General features: G+C 43.3%; 2 protein-coding genes across 15 annotated transcripts in view; one reads left to right on the top strand and one right to left on the bottom strand.

The window, feature by feature from the left end:
• The window catches only part of TBC1D8 (TBC1 domain family member 8), a 99254-nt gene extending 81548 nt beyond the window's left edge, over nucleotides 1-17706 (top strand). For 7 of the 8 annotated variants that reach the window (XM_045885191.3, XM_045885190.3, XM_054509928.2 and 4 more), the window contains 9 exons: nucleotides 1227-1512; nucleotides 2309-2438; nucleotides 2525-2623; nucleotides 3292-3360; nucleotides 5618-5858; nucleotides 6210-6275; nucleotides 14557-14646; nucleotides 15067-15164; nucleotides 16614-17706. In XM_045885191.3, coding sequence (XP_045741147.1) covers nucleotides 1227-1512; nucleotides 2309-2438; nucleotides 2525-2623; nucleotides 3292-3360; nucleotides 5618-5858; nucleotides 6210-6275; nucleotides 14557-14646; nucleotides 15067-15164; nucleotides 16614-17075 — 1541 coding nt within the window. In that variant the 3' untranslated portion in view covers nucleotides 17076-17706. Of the gene's footprint in view, nucleotides 1-1226; nucleotides 1513-2308; nucleotides 2439-2524; nucleotides 2624-3291; nucleotides 3361-5617; nucleotides 5859-6209; nucleotides 6276-6376; nucleotides 6702-14556; nucleotides 14647-15066; nucleotides 15165-16613 lie in introns of those variants that run through there. The other variant, XR_010405737.1, reaches the window with a different exon arrangement.
• On the bottom strand, nucleotides 132-26936 carry RPL31 (ribosomal protein L31). 7 transcript variants are annotated; one of them, XR_010405741.1, is made up of 7 exons: nucleotides 26799-26936; nucleotides 26284-26390; nucleotides 20455-20580; nucleotides 19027-19139; nucleotides 18651-18702; nucleotides 3423-3541; nucleotides 132-3333 (listed from the first exon to the last, which is right to left on the bottom strand). XR_010405741.1 is itself a non-coding variant. In XM_064572633.1 (6 exons), the coding sequence occupies exons 2-5, from the start codon at nucleotides 26388-26390 to the stop codon at nucleotides 18671-18673; spliced, it is 378 nt and encodes a 125-aa protein (XP_064428703.1). In that variant the 5' UTR covers nucleotides 26799-26936; the 3' UTR covers nucleotides 132-3333; nucleotides 18651-18670. The 7 variants fall into 7 exon arrangements, 5 of the variants coding, with proteins under 5 accessions (XP_064428703.1, XP_064428704.1, XP_064428706.1 ...); XR_010405740.1 differs by lacking the exon at nucleotides 3423-3541 and having other exon boundaries at nucleotides 132-1951; nucleotides 3140-3333; XM_064572633.1 differs by lacking the exon at nucleotides 3423-3541.
• Nucleotides 26937-27769: the final 833 nt, after the last annotated feature.

The raw sequence follows: 27769 nt of genomic DNA, 5'->3' as shown, positions 1-27769 counted from the left end.
CTCCTTCTTCTGGCTGAGTCACCCTGCACACTCAGACCGTGATTCGTTTAGAGGTCTGCGTGGTTTCCAGTCTTTTATCGTAAGTGAAGTTGAGATACACATGCATGTGTAAGTAAGTAAGTGACTCAAGATTGTCCGTTTTCTTGAGTGTTTACCTAGGAGTAGAATTGCTAGGCCATAGGGCATAGGTCAACTAAGAAACTGTTGGTTTTTCAAAGCGGATACACTGCGGTCACAGATCTCCTACCAGCAGTGTGTGAGTTCTGGTTGCTCCACATCCCTGTTAGCCTTCAGAGTTCTTTTTAAGTTTTGCCATTCTAGCGGGGAAGAAGGGATCTATCATGGAGGTTTTACTTTGCATTTCTTCGATGAATGATGTTGAACATATTTTTCTGTGCTTCCTGGCCATTTGTTTATTGTCTCGTTTGAAGTGTCTGCTCACATCTTTTGCCTATTTAAGAAAAAATGGGTTATTGACCACTAAGTTGCAAGAGTTTTATTTTGAATACAAGACCCTTGTCAGGTATATGTATTATAAATATTTTCTTAATGTGAAGTTTGCATTCCTATTTTTACTAATGTTTTTTGAGGAATACCAGTCTTTTATTTTCATGAAGTCCAATTTATAATTTTTTTCTGTGGCTAGTGCTTTTTGTGTCCTAAGAAATGATGCCTTTTTCCTATATTTTTCTTTAGAAGCTTTATAGTATTAGCTTTTATATTGAGGTCTATGACACATTTCAAATGTATTTTCTTGTATGATGTGAAGTAGGACTTGAGGTCCCCACCCTGCTCCCACACAGGTGTGCACTTGATTGAGCATTATTTTTTTTTTTTTTTTTTTTTAAAGATTTTATTTATTCATTTATTTGAGAGAGTGAGAGCACATGAGAGGGGGGAAGGTCACAGGGAGAAGCAGACTCCCCGCCGAGCGGGGAGCCCGATGCGGGACTCGATCCAGGGACTCCAGGATCATGACCTGAGCTGAAGGCAGTCGCTCAACCAACTGAGCCACCCAGGCGCCCTGAGCATTATTTTTTGAAAAGACTGTCCTTTCCCCACTGAATTGCTCTAGTCAGTGTCAAAAACCAGTTAAGTACGAGTCCTTTTCTGGACTCAAATTCTGTTTCATTGTTCTGCTCATCTCAGAGTAGTTTCAGTTTCAGGCTAACTTTAGAAAGTGTGACTCCTTCCCCAACCAAGTCTCCGTGGTCTGCCTTTTTCAGGGGCCCAGGTAGACCAGTCGGTCTTTGAGGAGCTCATCAAGGAGCACCTCCCCGAGCTGGCGGAGCACATGAATGACCTCTCCGCCCTCGCGTCCATCTCTCTCTCCTGGTTCCTGACTCTGTTCCTCAGCATTATGCCTCTGGAGAGTGCGGTGAGCGTTGTGGATTGCTTCTTCTACGATGGGATCAAAGCCATTTTCCAGCTGGGGCTGGCCGTGCTGGAAGCCAATGCCCAGGGCCTGTGCAGCAGCAAGGACGATGGCCAGGCCCTCATGGTCCTCAGCAGGTGGGCTCACGGGGTTGGGGTGGCGGGTTGAGGAGGGCTATCACGGGCTCTGCAAAATAGACCAGGTGGAAGCAGCAGCGGGTGCTCAGCAGGGCTGTCACTGTGGAATTTTTCCTTCCACTCTGCCACTTGTCACGCCGTGGTCCCCCCCCCCCCAGCCAGCCAGTGAGGTGGCACTGTTGCCTGCATGTGGTGAAGAGCGCCATCTTCCCGGCTCCTCTCCAGCAAGTGAGGGTACAGGAGGAGAGTGGGCCATCCGCGCTTGTCTCTGGGGAGATACACACTCATAGTGGCCTGGAATGGGGCAGGCAGGCACTGGGAACTGGTGGTCTCAGGCAGCCAGCTGGAGGTTTCGGACGTTTGATGTGTAGGGGCTTGGTGTGTTGCAGTGCAAGAAAAGTCCCACGAGGCCGAGGACTGGAATCTGGCTCTCTTGTAGCTGAGGGCAAGTTGAAAGACAGATGAAAGTTTCCCTTTCAGAATACTGTGGAAGCTTACGGTGGCACGTGTATGCACAGAACTTTGTGTTGACTTCACCAGAGTCCCAGGTCTCTGCAAACCTACCCATGGGGCCCAGATGAACAAGTCTGGCTTTAGGCGTGTCTCCTTTCCTCTAAAGGAGCACAGTAGTTATCTTGCCCTCCTCCCAGTGTTTGGAGACGGATGAGCTGGGTCTGAAAGTGCTCTGAGTCTGAAAGTGCTCTGACATTTCCCCCGGCCCCTGGGAAGGTAGCGGGTGGGGTGCGGTTCGCAGGCGAGGGGAAACCAGTGCTTCAGTGGTGGGTTGTGTGCTCAGGTTTCTAGATCACATTAAGAATGAGGACAGCCCTGGACCCCCCGTCGGCAGCCACCATGCCTTTTTGTCCGATGACCAGGAGCCCTACCCTGGGACTGACATTGCCGACCTGATCCGGGACTCCTATGAGGTAACTGGGCCTGGCCCCGTCCCCACCCTCATCCTCCGGGAAACCTGGTCAGAGATGGGTGTTGAGGGACATTCGTTTCTCTGCAGAAATTTGGAGACCAGTCTGTGGAGCAGCTCGAGCACCTGCGCTGTAGGCACAGGATCAGGGTTCTCCAGGGCCACGAAGATACCACAAAGCAGAACGTAGTGAGTCATGGGTTGTCAGAATGGCAGTTGGGCGCGAACCTGGGCTCTGTTCCTGTGGATCTCATGAGAATGCCAGCTTTTGGGGCACCTGGCTGGCATGTGACTCCTGAACCTTGGGGTCCCGAGTTTGAGCCCCACGTTGGGTGTAAAGATTACTAAAAGTAAACTAAAGAAAACTTAAGAAAAAGAATGCCACCCCACCCCCCTGCATTGAATTAGGGTGACCTGGCATAGAAACGGGTTTGAGAGTCAGACAGATTGTGAGCAATTTAAGCCCCGTGAGCCTCAATTTCCCCAGTTGTAAAGGAGGCTACTAATAGCCAGCATCTGGGATTAAACGAGATACGATATAGAAAATGCCTGGCACGGAAGGCCTGCAGTGTTGTTCTTCGGGAGGAACTTCCTGCCCCAGCCTCGTCTTTGCTAGAGTTTGACTTCCACTAAACTCACACGTTTGTCCCCAGGCACTGATGTGTGAATTGGCAAGGCTGAGGGTAAACACCTTGAGAAAGTTACCATAACGTGATCCTGGCATCAGAAAGGAACAGATTGCTCTGGTAGACAGGACTTGCGCCTGGTGTCCCCCACGAGCAAGAAGAGCCCCCCCGTTCCCTTTGATCCTCCCAGGTGCAGGCAGAGAATTCATTGCTGTTGGTTCTTTCCTCAAGCTCCGCGTTGTTATCCCAGAAGTCTCCATTCCTCCTGAAGACCTGGAAGAACTCTATGACTTATTCAAGGTAGGAAACTCTGGGAAGATGAGGGAGTGACAGGCCCCAGCCCACGTTGTCACCTGCCCCACCTGCCAGCTCCGTCTTCGTCTCGCCTGCCCCTACAGCTCACACAAGCGCTGTGCTCTGCAGAAGGCCTTCCTTCCGTGCTGGTAGCCCGTTCCACACTGTTCTACACGAGTTCCCAGGCCTTGGTGGATGGAACAGTGACCATTACTGACATTCCCACCTCTTATGCTTTATGAGGACTCCTAACCCCCCCATAATACATGTAGACATATTTTTATATTTGGCTGGTACATGTGCTACTTTATCTTCTATTTTCCCTCGGTACTGTTATTAACACTTTTCCATGTTGCCACATAGTCTTACTCATTTTAAAATAGCCTTATAATCTATCAGATTGGTAATAGTAAATAAACCATATTTCTAATATTTAGATATTTAGGTGGATTCTCAGGTCTTGCTACTTACTTAAATCACCCAGCAAAGAACATTTTCAGGTGCCCTGCTGGAAGCGTCCTTGCTTGAAAGAGTGGATAAAAGTGGGGCAGGGAGACAGGCACAGTGATCCACTCCTGATAGCCTGGCAGTGAGTCCCCACACCTACATGCAGCTACACCAGTGGTACAGTTTCTGTGGGATGGGGCCCTTCGAGATGCACAAACCAAACTGTAGCCTGTATTACTAAAATGTGTTTGATTTTTCAAATTTCAGTTCCACTGATGATGCCTGAGAGTGCTCATTTCCTACACTCCACACTCACCTAGCGTTTATTATAGATCTTTTGCAATTTTGCTAGTCTTGTAGAAAATTGCATTTTATTTTAATTTAAATTTATCCATTAGCGAGGTTGAGTACCATACAGATAATTGTGTACTTCTTTGTATCACCTGCTTATATCCATGGTCTTTTTTTTTTTTTTATATCAGTTTGTTTTTCTGTAGGATTCTGTGTAAACTGATTGCTTCAGTCCTTGGCTTACTTATTATAACTGTTTTCTTGGCAGGATTCTGTGGGTCTTAAGCATCACAGGATGCACAGATACACAATGGACTTTAGTAGTGTGTCTTGGGTTTTTAGGAATGGAAATTTCATTAGACCGTTGTCTCACACTGAAAAGTTCTTGGGGTATTTTTCACAATTCTGCAAAGGCTATTCGAAGAACTTGACTGCCAACAAGTATGACAGTAAAATTATAAATGGCATTTTGGTTTCCATCCAAGGATCTGTGCTTACGTGTTACAGCCTCCATATTCGTTTCCGCGCCACCGGGATGGGGGGAGGACACTTCTGCATAGAAGCCCGCAGTCATTGGGAATTACTTCAGTGAGCCGAGACGTCCCAGGAGGTGACTTAGCATGGATGTAAGAGATGCGTCCTAAAGAGGCAAACCTCAGGGACAGGGCCAGTTTTGATTGCTCTGGTTGTCAGTGTATTCCCAAGACTTTGAATCACTTTTTTTTTTTTTTACTTCCAGTTTTTTGAATTGTTAATATATTCATCTGGTTCAAAATTTATAAGAAGGTATGCAGTAAAAAGACTTGGTTCTGGGGCGCCTGGGTGGCTTAGTTGGTTAAGCTTCTGCCTTCAGCCCAGATCATGATCCCAGGGTCCTAGGATCGAGTCCCACATCGGGGACTGCGGGGAGTCTGCTTCTCCCTCTCCCTCTGCCTCTCCCCACTGCTCGTGCACTTGCTCTTTCATGCGCTCTCTCAAATAATAAAATCTTAAAAAAAAAAAAAAAAAAAAAAAAGACGACTTGGTTCTACATTTGAGTCCCCACCCGTATGTTCCCTCCCCACAGGCAACCAGGGCAACTGGTTTCTTCTGTATTCTGTAGATCTGTCTAGCACTTTTTCATTTTCAGATGTGATTTGATGAGAAAATAGAATAAAAATTAGGTCTCCTAGAATTAAAACTATGGCAGCTGAACTGCACATTGAAAAATGGTTAAAATGGTAAGTTTTGTTAGGTATTGTGTGCTACAATAAAAAGATCCTAGAGAAAGAGGTCAAAATTACATATTCTTGTGGGCAAGAAGTGTAAGATAACAAGGGAGATCTTTTACTTGTCTTGTTAGAGTAATGAGATTGTAAGTACTTTAATTTTTTTCATTTGTTCGTGTTATAATGTTCTTATTCAATACATAATTTATGAGGCCAAGTGAGTCCTGAGAGAAGGCCAAGTTAACTTTGGCTTTTAAGCATGCAGCCCCCCACAGGCCCCCATCTCTCATAGATCCCTCTCTCCCTCTTGTTTGAAGAGAGAGCACATGATGAGCTGTTACTGGGAGCAGCCCCGGCCCATGGCCCCGCGCCACGACCCCAGCAGGCCTTACGCAGAACAGTACCGCATAGATGCCCGGCAGTTTGCACACTTGTTTCAGCTTGTCTCGCCATGGACCTGTGGGGCCCACACGGAGATCCTCGCGGAGAGGACTTTCAGGCTCCTGGATGACAACATGGACCACCTGATCGAATTCAAAGCATTTGTGAGCTGTCTCGGTAGGACCCTGTGGGTCTTCACTGCAGTGAGTTAATTTGGGACAGGAGTCTGTGAACACAAGACAGGGAGCAAGTAGATCCACACAATGAAGTGTATTAGGGACTGGCCTGAAATTAAAATCTTTCAGAAGGTATGAGGCCAGACAAAATTCACGAAGTTGTCTTGCAGCTCAAGAATGACCTTGTAGGTTTTCATTTCAAACACTGTGTGTCTGGGGGAGGGGCAGGGAAGTATTGGGTGAACAGGTACAGACCGTACTAAGTTCTCTCCCCCCAGTGAGTTTGTGTCACAACAAATGTACTTTAACCATTTGCATCTACTCATTCTCTCTCTCTCTTTTTTTTTGGCAGATGTTATGTATAATGGAGAAATGAATGAGAAAATCAAACTGTTATATAGACTTCACATCCCTCCCGGTAAGAAATTCTACCGAGAAAACATAGGTTCTGTTCTGCTTTGACACAAGTTAAGCTTTGTGTGTGACTCTGAAGTTGTTCTCTTTTCAAATTTCATTTAGACTTGAGTCAACAGATGTTTCTAATCTGGGGTTGCTGATAACAGATTTTCAGTACTGGACTGTATAGCCTATGACAGCGGTTGCCAAACTTGAGGGTGCATCGGAATCATCTGGAGGGCTTGTTAAAACCCAGGTTCCTGGGCGCCCGCCGCTCCAGAGTTTCCGGCTCCCTGGTTCTGAGGACCACGCTTTGAGAACCACTGGCCTGTGGAATGTGTGGGGAAGCAGACCCTGGTTGCCTTAATAGGTGGCTATTTAAGCCTCTTTTGAAGGACCATTCCATTCGTCCAGCATGTAAGACCATGCTTCCCTCAAGTTTAAGCAGGTAACTGGGAACAAAGAAATCAGTTTTGAAACCTATGAGGTTATACTTGGCCATAACCTTAAAGTATTCCTTGGATCTCTGAAAGTCACAGAGGTGGCTTAGTAATGCCAACATGGTGTCTGGACCCCAGTGTTTCAGGTGTACAACAGAGTGATTCAACAATTCTGTACATTACTCAGTGCTCTTAATCCCCATCACCTAGTTCACCCATCCCCCCACCTTCCCTCTGGTAACCACCAGTTTGTTTTCTGTAGTTAACAGTCTGTTTCTTGGTTTGTCCCTTTTTTTTCCTTTGCTTGTTTGTTTCTAAAATTTCACTATGAGTGAAATCACATGGTATTTGTCTTTCTCTGACTTATTTTGCTTAGTATTATACTCTCTAGCTCCATCCATGTTGTTGCAAATGGCAAGATCTCATTCTTATGGCTGAATAATATTCCACTGTATTATATATTGCATATATATATATGCCACATTTTCTTTATCCATTCATCAGTCGATGGACACTTGGGCTGCTTCCATAGTTGAGCTGTTGTAAATAATGCTGCAGTAAACATAGGGTGCATATATACCCTTTGAATTAGTGTTTTTGTATTTCTGGGGTAAATGCCCAGTAGTGCAATTACTGGATCATAGGGTAGATCTATTTTTTAATTTTTTGAGGAAACTCCATACTGTTTTCCACAGTGGCTGCACCAGTGTGCATTCCCACCAACAGTGCCCAAGGGTTCCTTTTTCTCCACATCCTCGCCAACACTTGTTTCTTGTGTTGTTGATTTCAGCCATTCTGACAGGTGTGAGGTGATAACTCACTGTAGTTTTTATTTGCATTTCCCTGATGAGAGTGATGTTGAGCATCTTTTCATGTGTCTGTTGGCCATCTGGATATCTTTGGAGAAATGTGTATTCATGTCTTCTGCCCATTTTTAAATTGGATTATTTGTTTTTTGGATATTGAGTTGTGTAAGTTCTTTATATATTTTGGATATTAACCCTTTATCAGGTATGTCATTTGCAAATACCTTCTCCCAATCCAATGATTGCCTTTTGTTTTGCTGGTTGTTTCCTTTGATGTGCAGAAGCTTTTTATTTTGATGTAGTCCCAACAGTTTATTTCTACTTTTGTTTCCATTGCCTATCTAGAATAATGGAGGAGACCTATCTAGAAAAATGTTGCTACGGTTGATGTCAGAGAAATTACTGCCTGTGCTGTCTTCAAGGATTTTTATCATTTCAGGTCTCACATTTAGGTCCTTAATCCATTTTGAGGGTTTTTTTTTTGGTTTATGGTGAAAGGAAGTGGTCCAGTTTTCTCAACACCATTTGTTGAAGAGACTTTTTCCCATTGGATATGCTTTCCTCTTTTGTTGAAGATTAATTGATCATATATTTGTGGGTTTATTTTTGGGTTTTCTATTCTGTTCCATTGATCTATGTGTCTCTTTTTCTGCCAATACCATGCTGTTTTGATTACTAGTTTTGCAATATAAGTTGAAATCTGGAATTGTGATACCTCCAGTTTTTTCAAGATTGCTTTGGCTGATATTCAGGGTCTTTTGTGGTTTCATACAAATTTTAGGATTGTTTGTTCCAGTTCTGTGAAAAATGCTGCTGGTATTTTGATAGGGACTGCATTAAATCTGTGGATTGCTTTGGGTAGTATGGACATTTTAACAATATTTCTTCTTCCAACCATGAGCATGAAATGTCTTTTCATTTCTTTGTGTTGTCTTGAATTTCTTTCATCAATGTTTTATAGTTTTCAGAGTACAGGTCTTTCACCTCCTTGGTTAAGTTTATTCCCAGATATCTTATTTTTGGTTAATTGTAAATGGGATCGTTTTCTTAATTTCACTTTCCGCTGCTTCATTATTAGTGTATACGAATGCGGTAGATTTCTGTACATTGATTTTTGTATCCTGCGACTTGACTGAATTCATTTATTCTAGTAGTCTAGTAGCTTTTTGGCAGTCTCTAGGGTTTTCACTATATAGTATCATGTCACCTGCAAATAGTGAAAGTTTTTTTTTTTTTTAAACATTTTATTTATTTGAGAGAGAGAATGAGATAGAGCATGAGAGGGGGGAGGGTCAGAGGGAGAAGCAGACTCCCCGCTGAGCAGGGAGCCCGATGCGGGACTCGATCCCAGGACTCCAGGATCATGACCTGAGCCGAAGGCAGTTGCTTAACCAACTGAGCCACCCAGGCGCCCAAATAGTGAAAGTTTTAATTCTTCCTTATGGATTTGCATGACTTTTATTTCTTTTTGTTTTCTGATTGCCATGGCTAGGACTACCAGTAGGATGTTGAATAAAAGTGGTGAGGGAGACATCCTTGTTCTTGACCTTAGGGAAGAAGTTCTTTTTCCCCATTGGGTATGATGTTAGCTGTGGGTTTTTCATATAAGGCCTTTATTACATTGAACTATGTTCCCTCTAGACCTACTTTGTTGAGAGTTTTTATTGTGAATGACGATGCAGGGCTTGATCCCAGGACCCCAGGATCATGAGCTGAGCTGAAGGCAGACGCTTAACTGACTGAGCCCACCCAGGTGCCCCTAACATTTGAATTTTTGTTGCAGTTAAAGATAAGTCTTAATAATGCAGACAACCTAAAACCTCTATTTAGACATCAGTTTGCTTAAGGCCATGAAAATCCACAATACATATGGCTCGTTTTAATTTAAATTTAACAAATATTTACTTTCCATCATAACTTTTTGAGTAAAGGCGGGACAAATGCATTAGTGGGGGAAAAAAATCTAACTCACTAATGAGGAAGTATACTGAGGATTACAAGTTTGAATTTGTATGTGCAGAAAGTCATGTCTCATTTGCCAGATGAGGGAGACATGGTACAAAACAAAGCCTCAAACACCCACCTTGTGCAGAGCTCTTGGAACTCTGCAAGGGTATTATGGAGGGCAAAGGGCTTTTGTGAGCTTGCTTTTACAAAGGTATCTGATGCAACTCAGGAAGCAAGGAAGTGCTAAGCCCAGGCCCTCACAGTTCTGGAAGAGCTCTCTTTATTGGCTCCATAGTGATTGCAACAGTGTGTGTTTAGCAGAGGAAATAGAAGAGAAATAGTCCAGATGATGTGATGCTCTATCAGGTGAAGTTGGGATGAACAGTATTCCAGAAGATTATTAAATCAGGGATTTTCACTGCAGATTGATAAATCTACACATATTGGTCATTTTGCTCAGTTAATTATACTAATTGGACGTCCAGAAGACCATTTCCTGGAAGAACATTAGATTCCTTAGAAAGAAGCATCAGAGCAAGGTACCGAGAATGCTATATTGGAAATGGTAAATGAGCACAAAGTAGACACTGGAGGCTTTCTGTAAAAGAGCATACCGAGCCTGGAGCTGACGTCACCAGCTCCTCCCAGAAATGCGGAGATTTAGGGAATATGTTGTTAAGGTTGCAGAGCAGCTTCTCCACAGGGGTCCTGCTGGTCTGGACCTGATCTTCAAGTGTTCAATCTAATACAATTTGGGCTGCTCCAGTCTTGTGTTCTTTATGTGAAGAAATAGGTTTCTTTTTGAGGCCTTACAGACACCAAAGTGCATTGCTGGGTTTTGTCAAGAAGTGGAGTTAAAAGGAAAAATCTTACAGATAATTCCAATTTGCCATTTGATTAAAGATAGTTTTTTTTTTTTTTTTAAAGATTTTATTTATTTATTTGACAGAGAGAGACACAGAGAGGGAACACAAGCAGGGGGGAGTGGGAGAGGGAGCAGCAGACTCCCCGCGGAGCAGGGAGCCCGATATGGGGCTCGATCCCAGGACCCTGGGACCATGACCGGAGCCGAAGGCAGATGCTTAACAACTGAGCCACCCAGGCGCCCCAAGGTAGTTATTTTAAAAAGGACTTCATGTTGAAAACCTGAATGGACTTAACTGAAAACTGAAAGCACACATGAAAATATATTAACATGTGCTAACAAAGTTTGGATTCTAAGCAAAAATACAACCAAGAATGAGGTTTTAAATACTTAGTGATGTTTAGCCAGTGTTAGAATTTGAATCCTGAAATGTAACTGTAGACAAATATAGCAGTATCTGTGTGCGAAAGAGGAAAAGCTTTGTTATTTTCAAATACTCGATATAAAAATATTAATTAGTGGGCGCCTGGGTGGCTCAGTCGGTTAAGCGTCTGCCTTTGGCTCAGGTCATGATCCCAGGGTCCTGGGATGGAGCCCCACATCAGGCTTCCTGCTCAGTAGAGAGTCTGCTTCTCTCTCTCTCCCTCTGCCCCTCTCCACTGCTCATTCTCTCTCTCAAATAAAATCTTTAAAAAACAGATTCAAACACCAGTCATAGTAGCCAAAAAAAATTCAGCATTACATTTGTCAATAAGGGAGAAGCTGTTTGATTATGCACACTTTAAGTAAAACACATTTGAGCCATTCAAATTCTTGGTAATGACACTTGCTTCCACCTCTTGTCCGAACAGTTTCTAATGGTGATAGCTTGTTTTGAAGAGGTCATTATTTACAAGTCCTAATAATGGATCCAGCCAAGATCAAGAACTTCTCTCAGAGAATGGATAAGTCAGTTGGAGGAAATAATGATTCTGATAATGCATGACATGCCAAGGAAACTTACAAAGGTCAGCTTTTCACAGGACACATGAAAATGATAAGACTGCATTCTTGTTTAACAACTTAGGCAGCACTGATACCAACTACATCAGAAATGACACCAGGCACATTCACTTTGGTGATGGACCACTTAAGCTACACAAAAGATCTGTCCTTTAGATTGGAGTTAAAAATGCAAAAGAGGATTTTGAAAAATATGAAAGGTGTAGAATACAAACCTCCTAAAAACTTTTGATATTGTAATATTGCATTGAACATTTTAGAAGAGCTAGGTGCTGAAAATCCCCAGTATTACCTAAATTGTTAAGCCACTAAAATGGATTTGATCCCAGCATCCAGTACTTGTTACATCTCAAGTGATTTTTTTTTAAGATTTATTTGACACAGAGATCAGAGTGGCAGGCAGAGGGAAGAGGGAGAAGCAGACTCCCCGCTGAGCAGGGAGCCTGATGCGGGGCTCAATCCCAGGACCCCTGGATCATGACCTGAGCCAGAGGCAGCCACCCAACCAACTGAGCCATCCAGGCACCCTCAAATGGTTTCCTGAGACCCAAGTTGGATACTTTAGTTGGTTTTCCTATGAAAAACTTGGGTATATTGGAATTCCTAATTAATCCAAATGCAAGTCCTGGCTGCTATAATTTGATTTCTGTTTTCAACCACTGTGGAAGGGTAGGAAGGCACTATTCTGCTTTTGCAAGAAAAAATATGACGAATGGTATTATTTTACTTTTTAAAGATTTTATTCATTTATTTGACAGAGACACAGCGAGAGAGGGAACACAAGCAGGGGGAGTGGGAGAGGGAGAAGCAGGCCTCCCGCTAAGCAGGGAGCCCGATGCAGGGCTCGATCCCAGTACCCCGGGATCATGACCAGAGCCGAAGGCAGACGCTTAACGACTGAGCCACCCAGGTGCCCCTCGAATGGTATTATTTTAATCACTGTAGTGTCTCACCTGCATCTGAAGGCCAAATTGTGTTGAAAGCAGTGTATGTACTCTTCTACCAGAGATAAGACACCGTAGAACTGGCTTTTCCCCTCCATGAGAATCCCATTTAGAAAGTGACGAAGATGGTGGTGGTGATGACAATGATAGAGAATGAAAACTATGCAGCCCAACTAATCTAAGCCCTTGAAGCCAGAGAAGAGACTTCCCCGCTGGTGGCATTTACTGAAGCCATGAAATTATCTACCACATTAAAACAAGTTTGAGCTAGCAAATGTAAATCCTTCAAGAGATGTTAACTTGTGCAGTATTTGAAGTGAGACACAATGAAAACTTTAATAGAAATGTCTCTTAATTCATTTATAGTCTTAAATTACAAGACTATATATTACTTATATCAACATAAAAATGTTACATTTATGAAAGTTCAGATACCTCATGTAGAAAGGTCGAAAGGACAAAGATTGTATATAAATAACCTTTACTACTGTCCCTTAATTAATGCATTGTATCTGTATTTCTGACCATCAGTATCTGATAACTGAGTGTTTTCAGTGAGCTCCAAGCCTCTTCCAGTGTCCCCTAGTGCCCAGGCTGGGCGGTGGTGGTTTCCATGTTACAGATTGCAAAGATGGTTGGCGGGCCTTTCTGGCTCCTTGCAACTATTGAATCTTTACCGGTCTCCTTTCTGGACACTTGCTCTCCACTTGAATTAGCCATTCCTCTCTCTGTTCCCATGACATTTGGTTGTATCGGTCTTCTGTTAGAGCATTTTGTTAGTGACTTGTGTATACAGTTCACCTTTCTGAGGCATAGGGACCCAGTATCCTCTTGACATCTAGCAGCTGTTACCTAAAAAATCTGTTACTGTCATGACTGCCCCAAGGACCATCCAGGGCTTATAATTTTCCTCCTATTCAATATGAGTGGATGCTCACATGTGCCACTGTGTAGAATTTTTGTACAAGGTTGGAAAAATGACAATATCATTTACAGAAAAACCCCAAAACTCCAAACTCCTCCCACCCCTCAAATGCAGGAAACTGATCTCCTAAACACGAAGGAGAGTAGCTTATCAAGGCTTTGGTGCCATCTTGGGGATATTTGTTGGATTACAACTGATTTTTGCCTTTTATTTATTCTGAGTGGCTTTACTATTAAATATGAGGATCCTGTGTCCATAATACTTTGTAATTACTCGTAAGAGCTTTTTGATCTAATTCACATACCGTACAGTGCATTCTTTTAAAATATACACAATCCAGTGATTTTTAGTATCTTTAGTTATACAACCATCATCGCAATTTTAGACATTTTCATCACCCTAGAAAGGCCCATACCCTTTGGCTCTTGCTCCCAATCCATCCATTTTGCCCTGCTTTCTGTCTTTATAGAATTGCCTGTTTTGGGATATTTCTTATAAATGGAATAATGCAATGTGCCATTTTGTGTCTTGCTGCTCTGTTTTCAAGGGTCATCTGCGTTGTAGCATGTCTCAGTGCTTATTCCTTTTATAAATGAATTTGATAGTCCCTTTGATAGGTATGCCTTAATCTATCCATTCATCAGTCGGGACACTTGGGTTTGTTGCCACCTCTTGGCTCTTGTGAACAGTGCTCCTATAAATATTTGTGTACAAGTTTCTGAGTGGGTGTGTTTTCATTTCCCTTTGGTATATACGTTAAGAGTGGAATTTCTGGTTCAAATGGTAATCCTATGCTTAATTTCTCAACAAATTGCCAGACTTTTTCAAAATGGCTGTGCCATTTTCTATTACCGGCAATATAATGTTCTGACTGTATTTTTGTATATTTCAAGAAAACTTGTAATGATAAAATGCTTTGGATTCAGTAATTTTTTCAATTGTTTTTAAAAATTTAGCAAGTATAGCAGTATGTGCTCACCATAGGAAAAATGCCATGAAATTGAAAATGATTACTCCACCATCCAGAAATCTAGTTGTACATTTATTTCTAGAATTTATATGTATATACACATATATTTTAAGTTTTAGGAAAGGATTTTATTACATTTTCCCAGGTCAGTATTGGCAGTGTCCTGTGAATTTGCATTTCATTAATTAAAACAGTATCTAAATTTAAAAAAGGCATTACCTGGTCTGTAAGATGTTTTCTTTACTCTTTGTATCCAGATGGTGCTTGGTGTACACCTGGGTTCATGGTCCCTGCAGCCCGTAGGCTGCTGGCTTAGCCTTTACTTCTTTCTTACATAAAAAGCTAAATTACTGACAGTTTGGGGTAAGATGGAATGATTTGTTCAATGTAACTTTTTTTTAAAGCACTCACTGAAAATGATCGAGACAGCCAGTCACCACTAAAGAATCCTCTATTGTCGACGTCAAGACCCCTGGTTTTTGGGAAGTCAAACAGTACGTACCTCTCTTCGTTATCTTCCAGCAGGCACACGCTGCAATCGTTAGCAATTTCACAGCTCTTAGAAGAGGACATACCTAGTTCCCTCCCTCCTGTGAATCAACAGCCCACTGCTTTCAGAGGCCAGAAGCCTTTTAAGTTGCAGTGTACTGGGTGACTGCCCCCCGCCACCACCATCGGATCTATTCCTCTAGCCTAAGGTTTCAGGGATTCTCTTGTAGCAAGAAGTCACCCAGCCGCCACACTCCATTCAGTCAGTTGTAGATCAAACTCTCCAGTATGTAATCTCTATTTTCAGTTTGTGTGTGCAATTTGCTTGGTGGAATTCCTCCCTTACCACCTGGTTCTACCGATGTTCCTTCTTGCTTTCACTGAATTTTAGCTTAAAGTTTATATTGTGTTTCCTGTGTCTCCAGGTGGTGCAACTGATTATCAGAAACAGCTGAAGCAAATGATTAAGGATTTAGCCAAAGAAAAAGATAAAACAGATAAAGAGTTGCCCAAAATGAGCCAGGTATGGACTAAGTGCAGAGTTAAAGGTTTTGCCAAATGATTTGTTCAGAGGTAAGCTTGATAGTTAAGCTGGGGCCCCTCAACCGCCAAAGCCATAATCAAAGGATCTTCTAATTTCAGGAGTTGAATGTTGTGGTGATTAAAAGGGAATTATTTAAACTGTGACCCATTCAGATACACTAGATATTCGAAACTCCTTACAGCAGGAGGCTGTGCCACATCCTATCAAGTTTCTATATCCTACTCCTATATTCACTTAGGTTGTGATGATTTATTGCCTAGAGTTGATAGCATTTGGGGGTGGGGGGCACTGTGGACACAGCATTCTTCCCTTAGAAGGGATTACTGTTCTCTCTTCAGTTTCTTAAAAATCATTGGCTATATAATATACAGTACTGGTAAGGCTCTTCAAAACCTTTGAGCAGTATCTAGCCTACATTGAAGTGCCATGATGGGGCTAGGTTTTTATTTGAAAAAGATTCCTCCCAAAGTTTGTGAAATGTAGGCTTCAAGTTGGAAATGTTCCTTTATTAAAGGATTTCATTCTTTTTGGTGCTAATGTGTACTGTGAGCCTTCACGAGCGAATTTAGCATGCAGTGTTTCTTGGTCTTTTTTGACTACAGAATATGTGGCATTAACACTTCCTTGAGTATTTCAGAAGTGTTGGGGAGTTTCAAGTTTTCATTCTACCTCTTGGATATAGTCACATTCCAATGCTGTTGATCAATTACACCTCAATTAAAAAAAGTCACATCTCATCCCCCCGAGCCACCAGTACTAACATTCTGATATACGTGACGACAGTTTTTGCTATGAACAAAAATAGGCTGTCCTAACACCTTGCTTTCATTTACTTCAAAATCATGGAGCTCTCTCCTAAATTAGTTCTCAACCATGTCCCTATTCCCAGAGTAAATATATAGCTAAGTCCCACTGGAACTTTCATCACATTACATTCAGATTCTCCCAGCTGAGCAGCCGTGTGGCTATAACTTGAAAAAGCATCAGGCATCACTGTTTTGTTTTATTTTACGGCTTTTAGTTACCCCATCGTATTCCTATCAGATGAACAAGCTATAATTTTATTTAGTCATAGTATTTAAGCCATTTCTAACTTTGTTCCTATTGTAAATCCTAGATTAAACACCATTATAAACAAGTCTCTCTAGCTTTTGGATCCATTTCTACAGATTGATTTGCTGGATTAAAGGGTGCACACCTTTCTGAGTAGTCGCTCTCTAGACAAATAGCACACTTTGAAGTGTGTGGTGAAAGTCCCTGGAGTCACTGTTAGTAGTATGTTTTCAGGGTAGAAGGGCCAACTGCCTTTTCTTGTAATCGGCTTCAAAGAGTACGATGTGGTTTTCTCTAAGAACTTAGTATGAAGTTTAAAAAAATGCATTATACTTCCATCCTGGTTATGCTGCTATATGTACTTTTATATTCCAGAGAGAATTTATCCAGTTCTGTAAAACTCTGTATAGTATGTTCCATGAAGATCCAGAAGAAAACGATTTGTATCAAGCCATCGCCACGGTAACCACTCTGCTGCTGCAGATCGGGGAAGTGGGGCAGCGAGGCAGCAGCTCTGGAAGCTGCTCCCAGGAAGGCGGGGAGGAGCTGCGGGCTCCAGCTCTTTCTCCAGAGCAGGACTCGGTTTTTGCGGACACCAGCCCTGGCAAGATTGCCCAGGACTCCCAGACATTTCCTGAAGAGGCAGAAGGGGACTGGACTGTGTCCCTTGAGCATATTTTAGCTTCACTTCTGACTGAACAGTCATTAGTCAACTTTTTTGAAAAGCCGCTGGACATTAAATCCAAACTTGAAAATGCCAAGATCAATCAGTACAGTCTCAAAACTCTGGAAATGAGCCGCCAATCACAGCCTGAACTCAAGCTGAGTAACCTGTAGCAGGAGAGCAGTTTGCAGAGACGAGTCTGCCATACCAAAGCACGGAACAGTTTTGTGGGTTGTCAGCCCTAAAATCCAGATTTTAATTGAATTCATTTTGAGTGTATTTTACAAGCTGGGTATCTGGATAAGCAGCCTGACAGCCACAGCTGTGGCCAGGGGAATTGATGCAACCCTCAAGCATTTCTATTAAGAGAATTATTAGTTGGATATTACAGTGCGATAGGGTATCCATACATTAGTTCCCTTGATGCCGTGACTTGCAATTTCACTTTTATCAGATTTTCTGAAATTTCAGGGCACTTCTGCTGTGATGCTAGTATGATTTCATTCTCAGATGGAACAGAAGAGTCAAATGTATCATACCAAACCAGACAAAAGCCCAAGCTCTCATTTTTCACTGGGATAATGGGGGAGAGGTCACAAATCAAGTTCACTTTCAAGATCCAAGAGCCACTATCTGTGCAATTGTATTTGGCTTTTTTTGCACTAATTTTGTTTCAATGCTGGTAATTGAAACCATTTTAATATATTTGGTTGTATTCACTTTGTCCTTACAAAAATGTTGTGTACAAACCATGCTTTCAATGTTGGCCTCCAAGTTTTTTAATAAATAAATTTTTGTATTGACTCGGTTCTTATAATTTATACTCGTGTCTAGAGGGATCGCTTGCCACTCTCCTCCGTGAATTGTGCAATACACGGTAGGTGGTCCTTACCCCCCACTGCTTCTACTCCCGTCACCCCTGGGGCTTCAAAAAGAGGGCCCTCTTTAGAGCAGCACTCAGTATGTCAGGGGTGTTAAGAATCCCTGCCACACTGCTTTCAGGCTGAATTTAGCTGATTTTTAACCCCCCCCCCCCCCCGAGCTTCAGGTCCATGTAAACTGGGATTAAAAACACTTCAGGGGGCTGTTACAAAAAGGTAAGCTGTACATATGAATTGTACACCTAAGCCATATATATGGTTACCCATCAAAAATCAATTAGACTCTTTTATACCTTTTGACAAGCATACTCAACACAGATATAAACAGAAACTTAGGGACATACTATCAAATACAGTTCATTAAATCTATCAATTACATCATTTAAACTTGTTCAAATGTGAAAGGTGGCCAGTGGTAATTGAGTTCTACATGCCAGTCTCTAGAAAATGTTCCTTGGAATTAACAGTATACCTCCAATGTCCCAGGTACCTAAAAGGTGTTCCCAGGCCAGCACATCACCTTTAAAAACATGCTTAGGCTCTACCCAAATACTCAGAAATCCCAGGGGCTGGGGAGAAGGGGCACAGGCATACCATTTAGGAAAAGCTGTCCAAACGATCCTATGTAATTGGAACTGCATAGAGATACTACAGTTGACTCTTGTATTACATGGGTCCACTTACATGTGGATTTTTTTGATAGAGTACTGTAAATATATTTTCTGATTTAATTTTTTCTCTAGCTTGCTTTATTGGTAAATTTTGGGTAGTTGACTATAATCTGTGCCTCTAACCCTTATGTTCTTCAAGAGTCAACTGTATACTGCAACTAAAAAAGGAAAACCAAAACATGAAGCAGTTTTATACCTTTATTTGACAATCAGCGATTAGTTCTCATCCACATTAACTGTCTGCAGATCTGCAAAAGAGACAGCCAGTCAACTTCCATACCCACACCTCACACTTTTAACATTCCAAAAACCTTTTCTTGAAGTAAACGGTTTAGGCTAGTATTCCATGACCTTTCTACAACCCAGATATGGACCTGTTTTGTATCTTCCTCCATTGCCCCACCGCCTAACACGAAGGTTTACTGATTATGCCTGTTACCTATTTCCCTATTAGAAGGATGCTGGGTATATAGACGCACAATTATTTGTTGAGACAGACGAATTCGGGTTCTAAAGGGTAAGGATGCTTTTCTAATCCAAACAGCAGCTTTGTAGGATGGAGTAAAACTTACTTTTGAAAGTGGTGACAGGTACATAGGTAACCAGTGTGTAGAGCTTGTTTGGTGAATCTTCATCCTCGTTACGTTTTCTGGACAACCGCACACGGATACGGTATGGAACATTCCTAATAAAAATATGAATGTGCTGCTCAAGTCAATGCTTCCTGTCAAGAAAATAGCTGCCAACAGTACTGACGCCTCCTATCCCCACATCTTTAACATGCTTCTAATGCTCTGTCCTTTATGTGCATCTGCTCAGGCGCTACAGGCCCAGTTCCCTGGAAAATATACATCCCCACAGGTGGACGTTAAATGCTACCATCTCAGGATATATACTGGTCTTAGCAGGCAGCAACCACTGATACTCAACCTACGCAGAAACACAGGCTCAAACATGCTAGGTCTTTCCCCTCTTATCACCAACACCCACATCGTGGTTACAGAATTTGTCTATAGTCCATGTAATTTTGCAGAAACACCACTCTGCAGGCTACATTCAACAGAGAAGACTGTTCCGTTCCCCTCCCTCATACACACAAGCCTCTCCTCTCGCCAACCACAGCAGCATTACGGTGGCCTATCTCCTTTAATTGGTCTGAGGACACAAAGCGTTCCAAAACTCAGGACTCCTCTTGGCTTTTGTGACACCACTTCCCACCTCCATCATCATCCTCATCATCTTAAGGGACCTCTTTGGCCACTCCTTTATCAGACACCTCTCCTCTACAAAGAATGCTCACTGCTAGCACGGCAGGGCTGAATCTCAGGTCTCATTCCAGTGATGAAATACCACACAGATGCAAACAGTTGTGCGCCCCCCCCCCCCCCCCGGCCTCCTGATCACCTAGGTCTACTCTAGCACCTTACATCACCCTCCACAGCGAAAAGCACACCCCTTGGCACTACTGACAACTGGTCTGGGGTGTTGTGGGGGTGCTGCCTAGTGCACCGTGGGATGTGTAGCAGAGCCCCTGACCTGTGGGAATCCCCACGAATGACACCAAAGATGCCCAGCCCCCCAATCAGGGAGGGTGGGCAAAAGTGCCCACTGTTAAAAACCACTGTGCCAATTATTCCCCATTATGTCTAGATGCCACATGGTCTATCCCCGTCCTAACTCTCCGTCCTCATTCACTGTTCTAGTCACTTATTCTAGTCCACCTTCACCACCTGTTCCTAGCTCACACCAGATTTGTTCTTCATGCAATGCTCTTACTCAGCCCTCACACTGCTGGCTCCTTCATCACCTGGGTTTCTGTTCACATGCCATGTCAAAGGGCTTCCCTGCAGATGCTACCCCACCCTTTGAGCCATCATCATTTTAAGGAAATACTTCCATATGCTTATTACTGAACTTACAGAAACTGTGCAGAGTTGATTAAAAGCTAGTGTAATTATAAACGTTTTCTAAAAAAAATTTGTAACAAATAATTTTAGCACCTTATTCCTTTGGCCCAGACAGCTTTGTTGAGCCTGGTGTCAATGCGCACATCTGGAGTTCCCATCTCCTTCATGGCAAATTTTCGGATCTCTTTGAGTGCCCGAGGGGCACGCTTCTTGAAACCCCTGAGATTCAAAGTCAATAAATGAATTAAATAAGCACAAAATGAAATGAAATATGTAACGCGCTGTCCTATTTTCATAAAACAAAATCTAAACCAAACCTTAAGGTAGGAATAATCCCCTTTTCCACTACTGTATAATGCCCAGCAGCTGATATTAATACTGGGGACACAGAAAATGCACAATCCCCTTTCAGTGATGTGGGATAGGAGCTCTGCAGATGATCCTAAGAGATGCTGATAGGATATGCTTGAACATAAAATACACATACTATAAAAGTGTCTTCAGATCAAAATATGGATTGTTATATCTTAAGAGATGGCATGTTTTTGAAGATCATTCAATACTAATTCAAAGGTTATTAACTTGGTCTTGGCTAAAATTGTACACATTTCCTCTTGACAACAGTTAATTCTATGAAGCTGTCGGCATGTGTCAGACACTGTCATTAACTCATGTCTGTTCCAACACTTAAATACTATTAACTTGTTGTTTACATGAGGGTACATAAATTCATTTGAATTTCATGTTTTTAAACAATGTGAAAAAGCCAAAACTTTGCTACAGGCTGAAATGGTCAAGCATTTGGACAAGTGAAGGCCATTTCCGGGGGTGGGGGAAAGACCCAAGTCTAAAAAGGTGTCCCCACCACCCAGGACTGTGAAGGTCAGAGAAGCGGCCAGGTCAACCATTCACCTCTGTAACCCAATGCAGGGCCCGGCACATACTAGGTGTTCCACTTTTGTTAGATGGAGTGAATTTTATGAAATTCAATGAAAGTAACACACAGCATGCTAGAGTTAAACATTCTGCTCTCAAATCTTCAGTGATTTCACATGCCTACGAAAGATGACTGCCTTCCCACCCCACTCTGCCTCTTCTCTTACCATCTCCCCCTCTTCCCTTTGCTCTACCCTCATCAGCCTCCTTGCTATTTTTAGAACCTATCAAGCAAGCTCAGTTCATTCACTTAAACACTTGACCATCTAGAAATGCCTGAAATAACAACAGTAGGTCCAACAGACAAAATCCAGTTATTCAGGTAGCTTATATGCAGGTGATACATGGAGTACATGAGACAGTATCAAGTACTACATAGAAAAATAAACCAGGGGAGAGAGAGAGGGAACATGAGGGAAAGGGAATGCAGGTTTAAATAAGATGGCTAAGATGATACTGGAGTTAAGATCTGCAGATCATGAGGGCAGCCATTTAGACATCTGTGAGAAAAGCATTCAGGCAGAAGGAAAAAGTAAAAAAACCAGCTACCTCAATCAGGTACATGCCTGGTATGATTAAGAAAATAAGTAGCCAGCTCATGTGGAATCAGAGCAAGTTGGGCTTCTAGAATAAGGTGGGAAGCCAGGAGGGTTTGAGAGTGGACCAGGTGTTTGGGGGTGGAGGAGGGAACCAGGAGCAGGGACCTGCTAAGTGTAACCATTCAAGTGAGAGAGAAGAGTGGTGGACCAGTGCAATTGATAAAACTGTGGAAGGCAGAGCCAAAAGGACATGCTCACTTGACAATGACTGACACAGGGCAAGCCACAAGAGAAATGCGGAAGTCAGGGGAAAAGGAACACTAGAGTTTGGTTTGCGATGCCTAAATACCCAAATGAACAGTAGATGTATGTCTGAGGCCCTAAGACCAGTTGCTATTACCAAGCATAGATGGAAAAGAGACGGAGTCCTGTGGCTCTTCAACATTAAGAGAATGATGGAAAGAGGATGTGAGGAGGAGGGGTGCCTGGGTGGCACAGTCGGTTAAGCTCTTGGTTTTGGATCAGGTCCTGAGGTTGAGCCCTGCGTTGGGCTCCATGCTCAGCATGGAGTCAACTTAAGATTCTCTCTCCCTCTGCACCCGCCACGGCTCTCTCTCTCTCCAGTAAATAAATCTTTAATTTAAAAAGAGGATGTGAGGAGGAACCACAAAGTTAGAAGCTACAGGAGCGATAAGAAAAGCACAAGACTGTGGAATCTTTGGAAGTAAAACGAATAAGCATTTCCACAGAAAAATGAAGAATAAACTATCAATTGTTACCCATCAAGGAAGGGCTGAGAAATGGCCAAAGGATTCAGGTCTTCACGTCTTCACTTGGGAGTTTTATAACAAAGCAAACAGTGCCTGAAAAACTTGTTTCACACCTATGATTTTCCCAAGTCCCATCATCTGTGTGGCTTTTAAAACAGCACCCTTTCGCCCACTGACGGACTTTCCACCTGGCACTTTTTGCCATTTTGTAATTTCTTACTAAGTAAACTAGAAAGATAGGGTCTTTGATTTCCTGATCTGCACAGTCCAGGATTGTGCCTAATACTCAGTTAAGTGCTTGATATGCTCCCAAAACGAGGGAAGGAAACGTGGTTACTCCCAAGCAGGATTAATGCACAAAGGCACTGGATTTTTGACCCAGAAGCCATCTCAGAGACCCCAGAACACGATGTTTCTTGGCTCACACATGAGAATTCAGTGAAGTACTAGGCCCAATGTGGCTACTACTGCACATTTAAATCCCTCATAAAAATAGTTTTCCTGAGATAAGAGAATGCCCAGTGCAAGAAATTTTGTTTCACACTTCAGTGCCTGAATAGAATGTTTTGCTGTGTAACGTGCTATCAAAAATACCCCCAACCACCCACAATAAAACAGGCCTTCCACGAGACTCAAGAGGCTGCTGCAATGGCACTGTGGATCTCACGAGAAATCCAGGTGTGGCAATATCCCACTTACGCACCATCTGTCTGCAGTGGCTCCCACTACGAGTTCTGGAACGGTGACTATCCCAGAAGTCCAGAGTTAGTACTGCATTCCATTTGTTAAATCAAATAAACACTCTCCCTCAAGCATTCATAGTATTAATGTGAGTCACCCCATCAATCACTAGTGAAAAGAGCCTACTTCAGGAAAATAATAAAGGAAAAATCAAAGACAGATACCAGTTTGCCCCAACTAAAACTATAATCATCTTCCTTAACTAAAAGCCTTGGAAGGCATGGCTTGGAATTCCAGGCTAATAAGGAGAGAACAAAAATCTCTCAGACTCTTCAAATTCCTTCCCGGGGCTACTGACTTGCACACCCCCAGGAACTGCATTATATCAGGTATCAGGATCTCCCAGTCAGAGGATTCAGAGGCTGACTGGTCTCGAATGGAACGCCAGCAAGGGAAGTCACTTTGGTTCTTGAACTGGATGCTGTTCAAGAACTTGCAACAAGAGTGCTGGTATCCTACAAGGAGAGATTCGTGGTTTTGGTCATTTACTTCTGAACTGCCTGCATTTTCTGAGGAAGACCTCGCAAAAGGAAACAAGACAGACTTCCAAGTGTTTCAAATGAAGACTGAACAAGTGCTCCTCCCCAACTGTCACCTCATCATCTTTCAAGTCCACTGCTATTTCAAGACCTATCCAATGAAAGAAGAGCGATATGGTATCCCTTATCTGAATATGTATTAGTGGATTGTGCATTTAATGTTATCCAAGATTAAAGTTAAAAAAGGGAGAGAAACATGAACTTTGATGTTTGCTCACTGTATTAAGGGAATCTGGCCTCTCTGCTGATCTTCTAAAAACCATACTAAGGCAATTTCTCTAAGAAACTTTTATTTCTAATGACTTAGTATGACTCTGGCTAGTCCTCTGTATTGTTGATTCTGGGGCTAATATTCCTGTATGCAGGAACATGACTGGAAGAGGAATGGTGAAGAGAATTCTGTAGGTATACCCTGGAGTACTGCACTTCTCATTGAATAGAGGTGTATATATATATACAAAATTAGGAGATGGGAAGCAGGTTTACCAGCTGACCAGGTCTCATTATTTTTCTCTGGGCCAATTACTACTGAAATCTCCAGTGGAAGTTTTAGGGACAGAATGTCCAGTTAGGGACTTCACTTCTATCCACGGACAGTTTGAAGGCAGTATCAGCCAGAACCCAGAGATGTTCCTTTCCTGTTTCTGCACATGTAGGCCTTCCCCAAAGCTCTTCACCAACATGCAAACCTACTTACAGCCACCCCTCAGCCCTGGCCCATGACTTCCAGGGGACAAAGTTAAACCAATCTCGCTCCAGGTTTCTGGTTGCCAGTCATACTCTGCCATTTTAGAGAATGGCTGTTAAGGGGACAAGAATTTGTGTGGGTCTTTACCTTAACCAGTTAACAAGGTGGTGTTTTTTTCCCCAAAAGGCAGGGACTGTAATTTAGCCCAAGAATTTCGCTACCACTTTCCTCTATTACTCTGAGGAGCTTAGTATCAAAATTCTGACCTTAGACACTTGGTCCTCGAGAGCAGGACATTCAGGAGGAGATAAAAATAAGGGGCTCCAATGTAAAAATCTATAGGCAGTTCAATTAAAATTTGGCCTTGATTTTGAAGCTGTATTTTTAACCTGACCAGCTGTTTGACTAGACTGCTGCAGCTAATATGCTAAAAATTAGTGTTTAGGCACTAATAGGCTCCACATTAGAATGTTATTTTTACTTCGAGAAATTTTGCCAACAGACTCTACAGCATGGAAAGCAGACGAGACTTAAAAGCCAAACAACTTTCCAGCTTATTTCAATGTTGTTTCTATGTAAAGATCAGTGTGAAAATACTACCTCAATGCCTGAGAATCTAGAATCAGTCACCTCATTTCAATTCTGTATTTGCTTTTGGTGTCTTTTACCTATTGAAACATTTTGTGAACTTTTAATTAAGGAAAAATTATTTAAGTCCAAGTCAATGAGACTTGAGAATCTTATCTGGTTAGAACCTTGGCAGAACTACTCGAAAAGTTTTTGCAAATTGGGGCTATAGATACTGAACCAAAATAATTCTTTCCTTAGCTTAAGGTTACTTTCTCTTTCTTTCCAAGCATGTGAGGAAGCCAAATAGGAAATACACATATGTACCAGTGGGGAGAAATAGGCTTGCTTGTGGATGTAGGTTTTAAAATGAACAAATATTCTATCTTTAAAAAAATATTCTAAGTAACAGTATTCAAGAAAGATTTGGTCCCATTCGCAGCAGTAAGCACATATGCAGAAGGGGGAATAGCTCACTAAGCCTAAGGACTAAAAACCAAACCCTAGACAAAAAAACCCCCAAGAACTACAACATTCAAAATCATTCCCAATATTCTCGTACATCACAAATCCACAACAGCCACGTATCCTTTGCACAAATACTGCCCTCTAACTCCACTGATACGTTCTCTTTTTGTCTAATAGTCTCCCGGTATTACCGCTCAACCAATACTAGTACATATTTGTGTGGGTCAGGAACTAAAGTATGAAGTAATCTTTAGGTGTTCGCATCCTGGGCTGGACACAGCTTTTTTAGTTAATTGGTTAGCTTTACTTTAGACATTTTTAAAAGCTTGCTTTCCTTCCCATACACGTCTTTTACCCTTTAGCTTGCCCAGGTTTACTCAGTTTACAAAGCACCGAATGAAATGATTTTATCATCACCAAGTTCCCCTCAACTGGCTCTCCCAGAAACTATTATTCAATCTTTTGTTTCCAGTCATTAACCTCCGAGGATTACACTTTAAATCCTATAAACCTTAAATAGGGGCCATGGAATATAGATTTGGGCTTCCGAAGAAGACCCAATTTCTAGACCACTAGCTTTTCAACAACTAGACAGACCTCCGAGTGACAACCAGACGCATGAGTTCGGGAGCCCCCAACCAGGAAGGCACCCGGCCGACTGCAGGGATACTCACACTCCATGGATGCGCTTGTGAATGTTGATGGTGTATTCTCTGGTCACTACCTCGTTGATGGCAGAACGGCCCTTCTTCTTCTCGCCACCCTTCTTCGCGGGAGCCATCTAAACCCAGGGACAAGGAAGTTCAGAGCAGATGGGAACCAGCACAAGCCAACTCCTCCCTCCCGAGCCCGGCCTCACGCTGCCACCCTCGGGGCGCGTCCAGGCGCAGAGGGCTCGGCCAGGCACCTGATGCCCCAGGTACCGGCAAAGCCAAGCCGGTCACCCCGCCGCGAAAGCATCCGCGCCCCTCAGATGCTCCCGCCCCGGAAACCCCTGCAGGCTCGGCTCCCCTAAGCCTGGCCAGTCTCCCTCCCAGGCTACGGGAGCCCCTAAACAGCCCGGATTCCCGTCCCCTCAGAAGGCGGAGTCCCGGGCCGGCCTCAGAGAAATCTCGCTGTCCCGGTCAGCACAATCCCGAGCGAGGATGGAACCAGATTCCCGACGCCGGCTCCCAGCACCCATACTCACTCCGCCGGGCTCTGGTTGGAAAGGAAGAGCGCGAGGTATTGTGGGAGAGGGAAAGCAGCGTCACAAGTACAACTTCCGGGTCGCGTGGAGACGCTTGGAAGGGGAGAGGCGAGGCTGCGACGTAAGCGGCGCGCGCCCGGGGAAAAGCGAGCGCACTTCGGGGGTGGGGCCCCCGGGGCGGGCCGCGGCTGCGCACTCCGGCCGCGCTCTCGGCACCCGGCTCCTAGCCGCTTAGTTCCCTCCTCCGCTCTGCGAAGGCGCGGTATTTTCCCCCGCCTCTCGTCCTAAGCCTTCGGAGGAAGTAAGAGCCAGGCTCACAGCTGCATGGGAACAGGGCCAGGAAAAGAAGACGCTCCTTTGTTTTACCCATTCTCTCATTGATTTGGCCACCGCTTGCTGAACCTGAGTGCGGTGCGGGGCTGGCTGCGCCGAGAGAGGTCGGAGACAGCTGCCGCCTTGGCAGTGCTCACGTTGAGGAGGAACACTCCTGAACGCGAGTACTTACAGTCCTGGGCCGTGGAGCCACCCGAGGGTCGTGTCTGGCCCGATGCATGGGTGGGTCGCGGTGCAGAAAGCAGGGAGGTTTGTGCTGCGCTGGAAGGATGGGCAGGAGGTAGCCAAGCAGAGAAGCGGTGGAGCGAGGCAGGTGACCGGTCTGAAGCAGTACGGCTTTCTAGACTCTAGGCCCGGAGGTGAGATAGTGTGAGTTTGAGTATTACAGGTAATGAAACATTGAAATTGTCAGGAGGGCACTGCCATGATCAGATTTGTGTTAGAATTAATTTAGCTACACTGAAGAACAGATTAGGAGCAGGGGGGCAAGATAGCAAGGAAACGAGTAGAAAGAAACTACATACTAGAGACAAATAAGGAGGATCTGAATCAAGGCAGTTGCAGTGGGATTAGAAAGAAGCAGGCTGATTTTATAGTTAAACAAGGAGGTAAAATCAAGAGGATTTGGAGAGAGAAGA

The sequence above is a fragment of the Mirounga angustirostris genome, unplaced genomic scaffold (genome assembly GCF_029215605.1).
Source record: "Mirounga angustirostris isolate CCGP_5_RB_7025 unplaced genomic scaffold, mMirAng1.0.hap1 SCAF_10, whole genome shotgun sequence".
Classification (NCBI taxonomy): domain Eukaryota; kingdom Metazoa; phylum Chordata; class Mammalia; order Carnivora; family Phocidae; genus Mirounga; species Mirounga angustirostris.
This window is presented reverse-complemented; position numbering and strand designations above follow the sequence as displayed.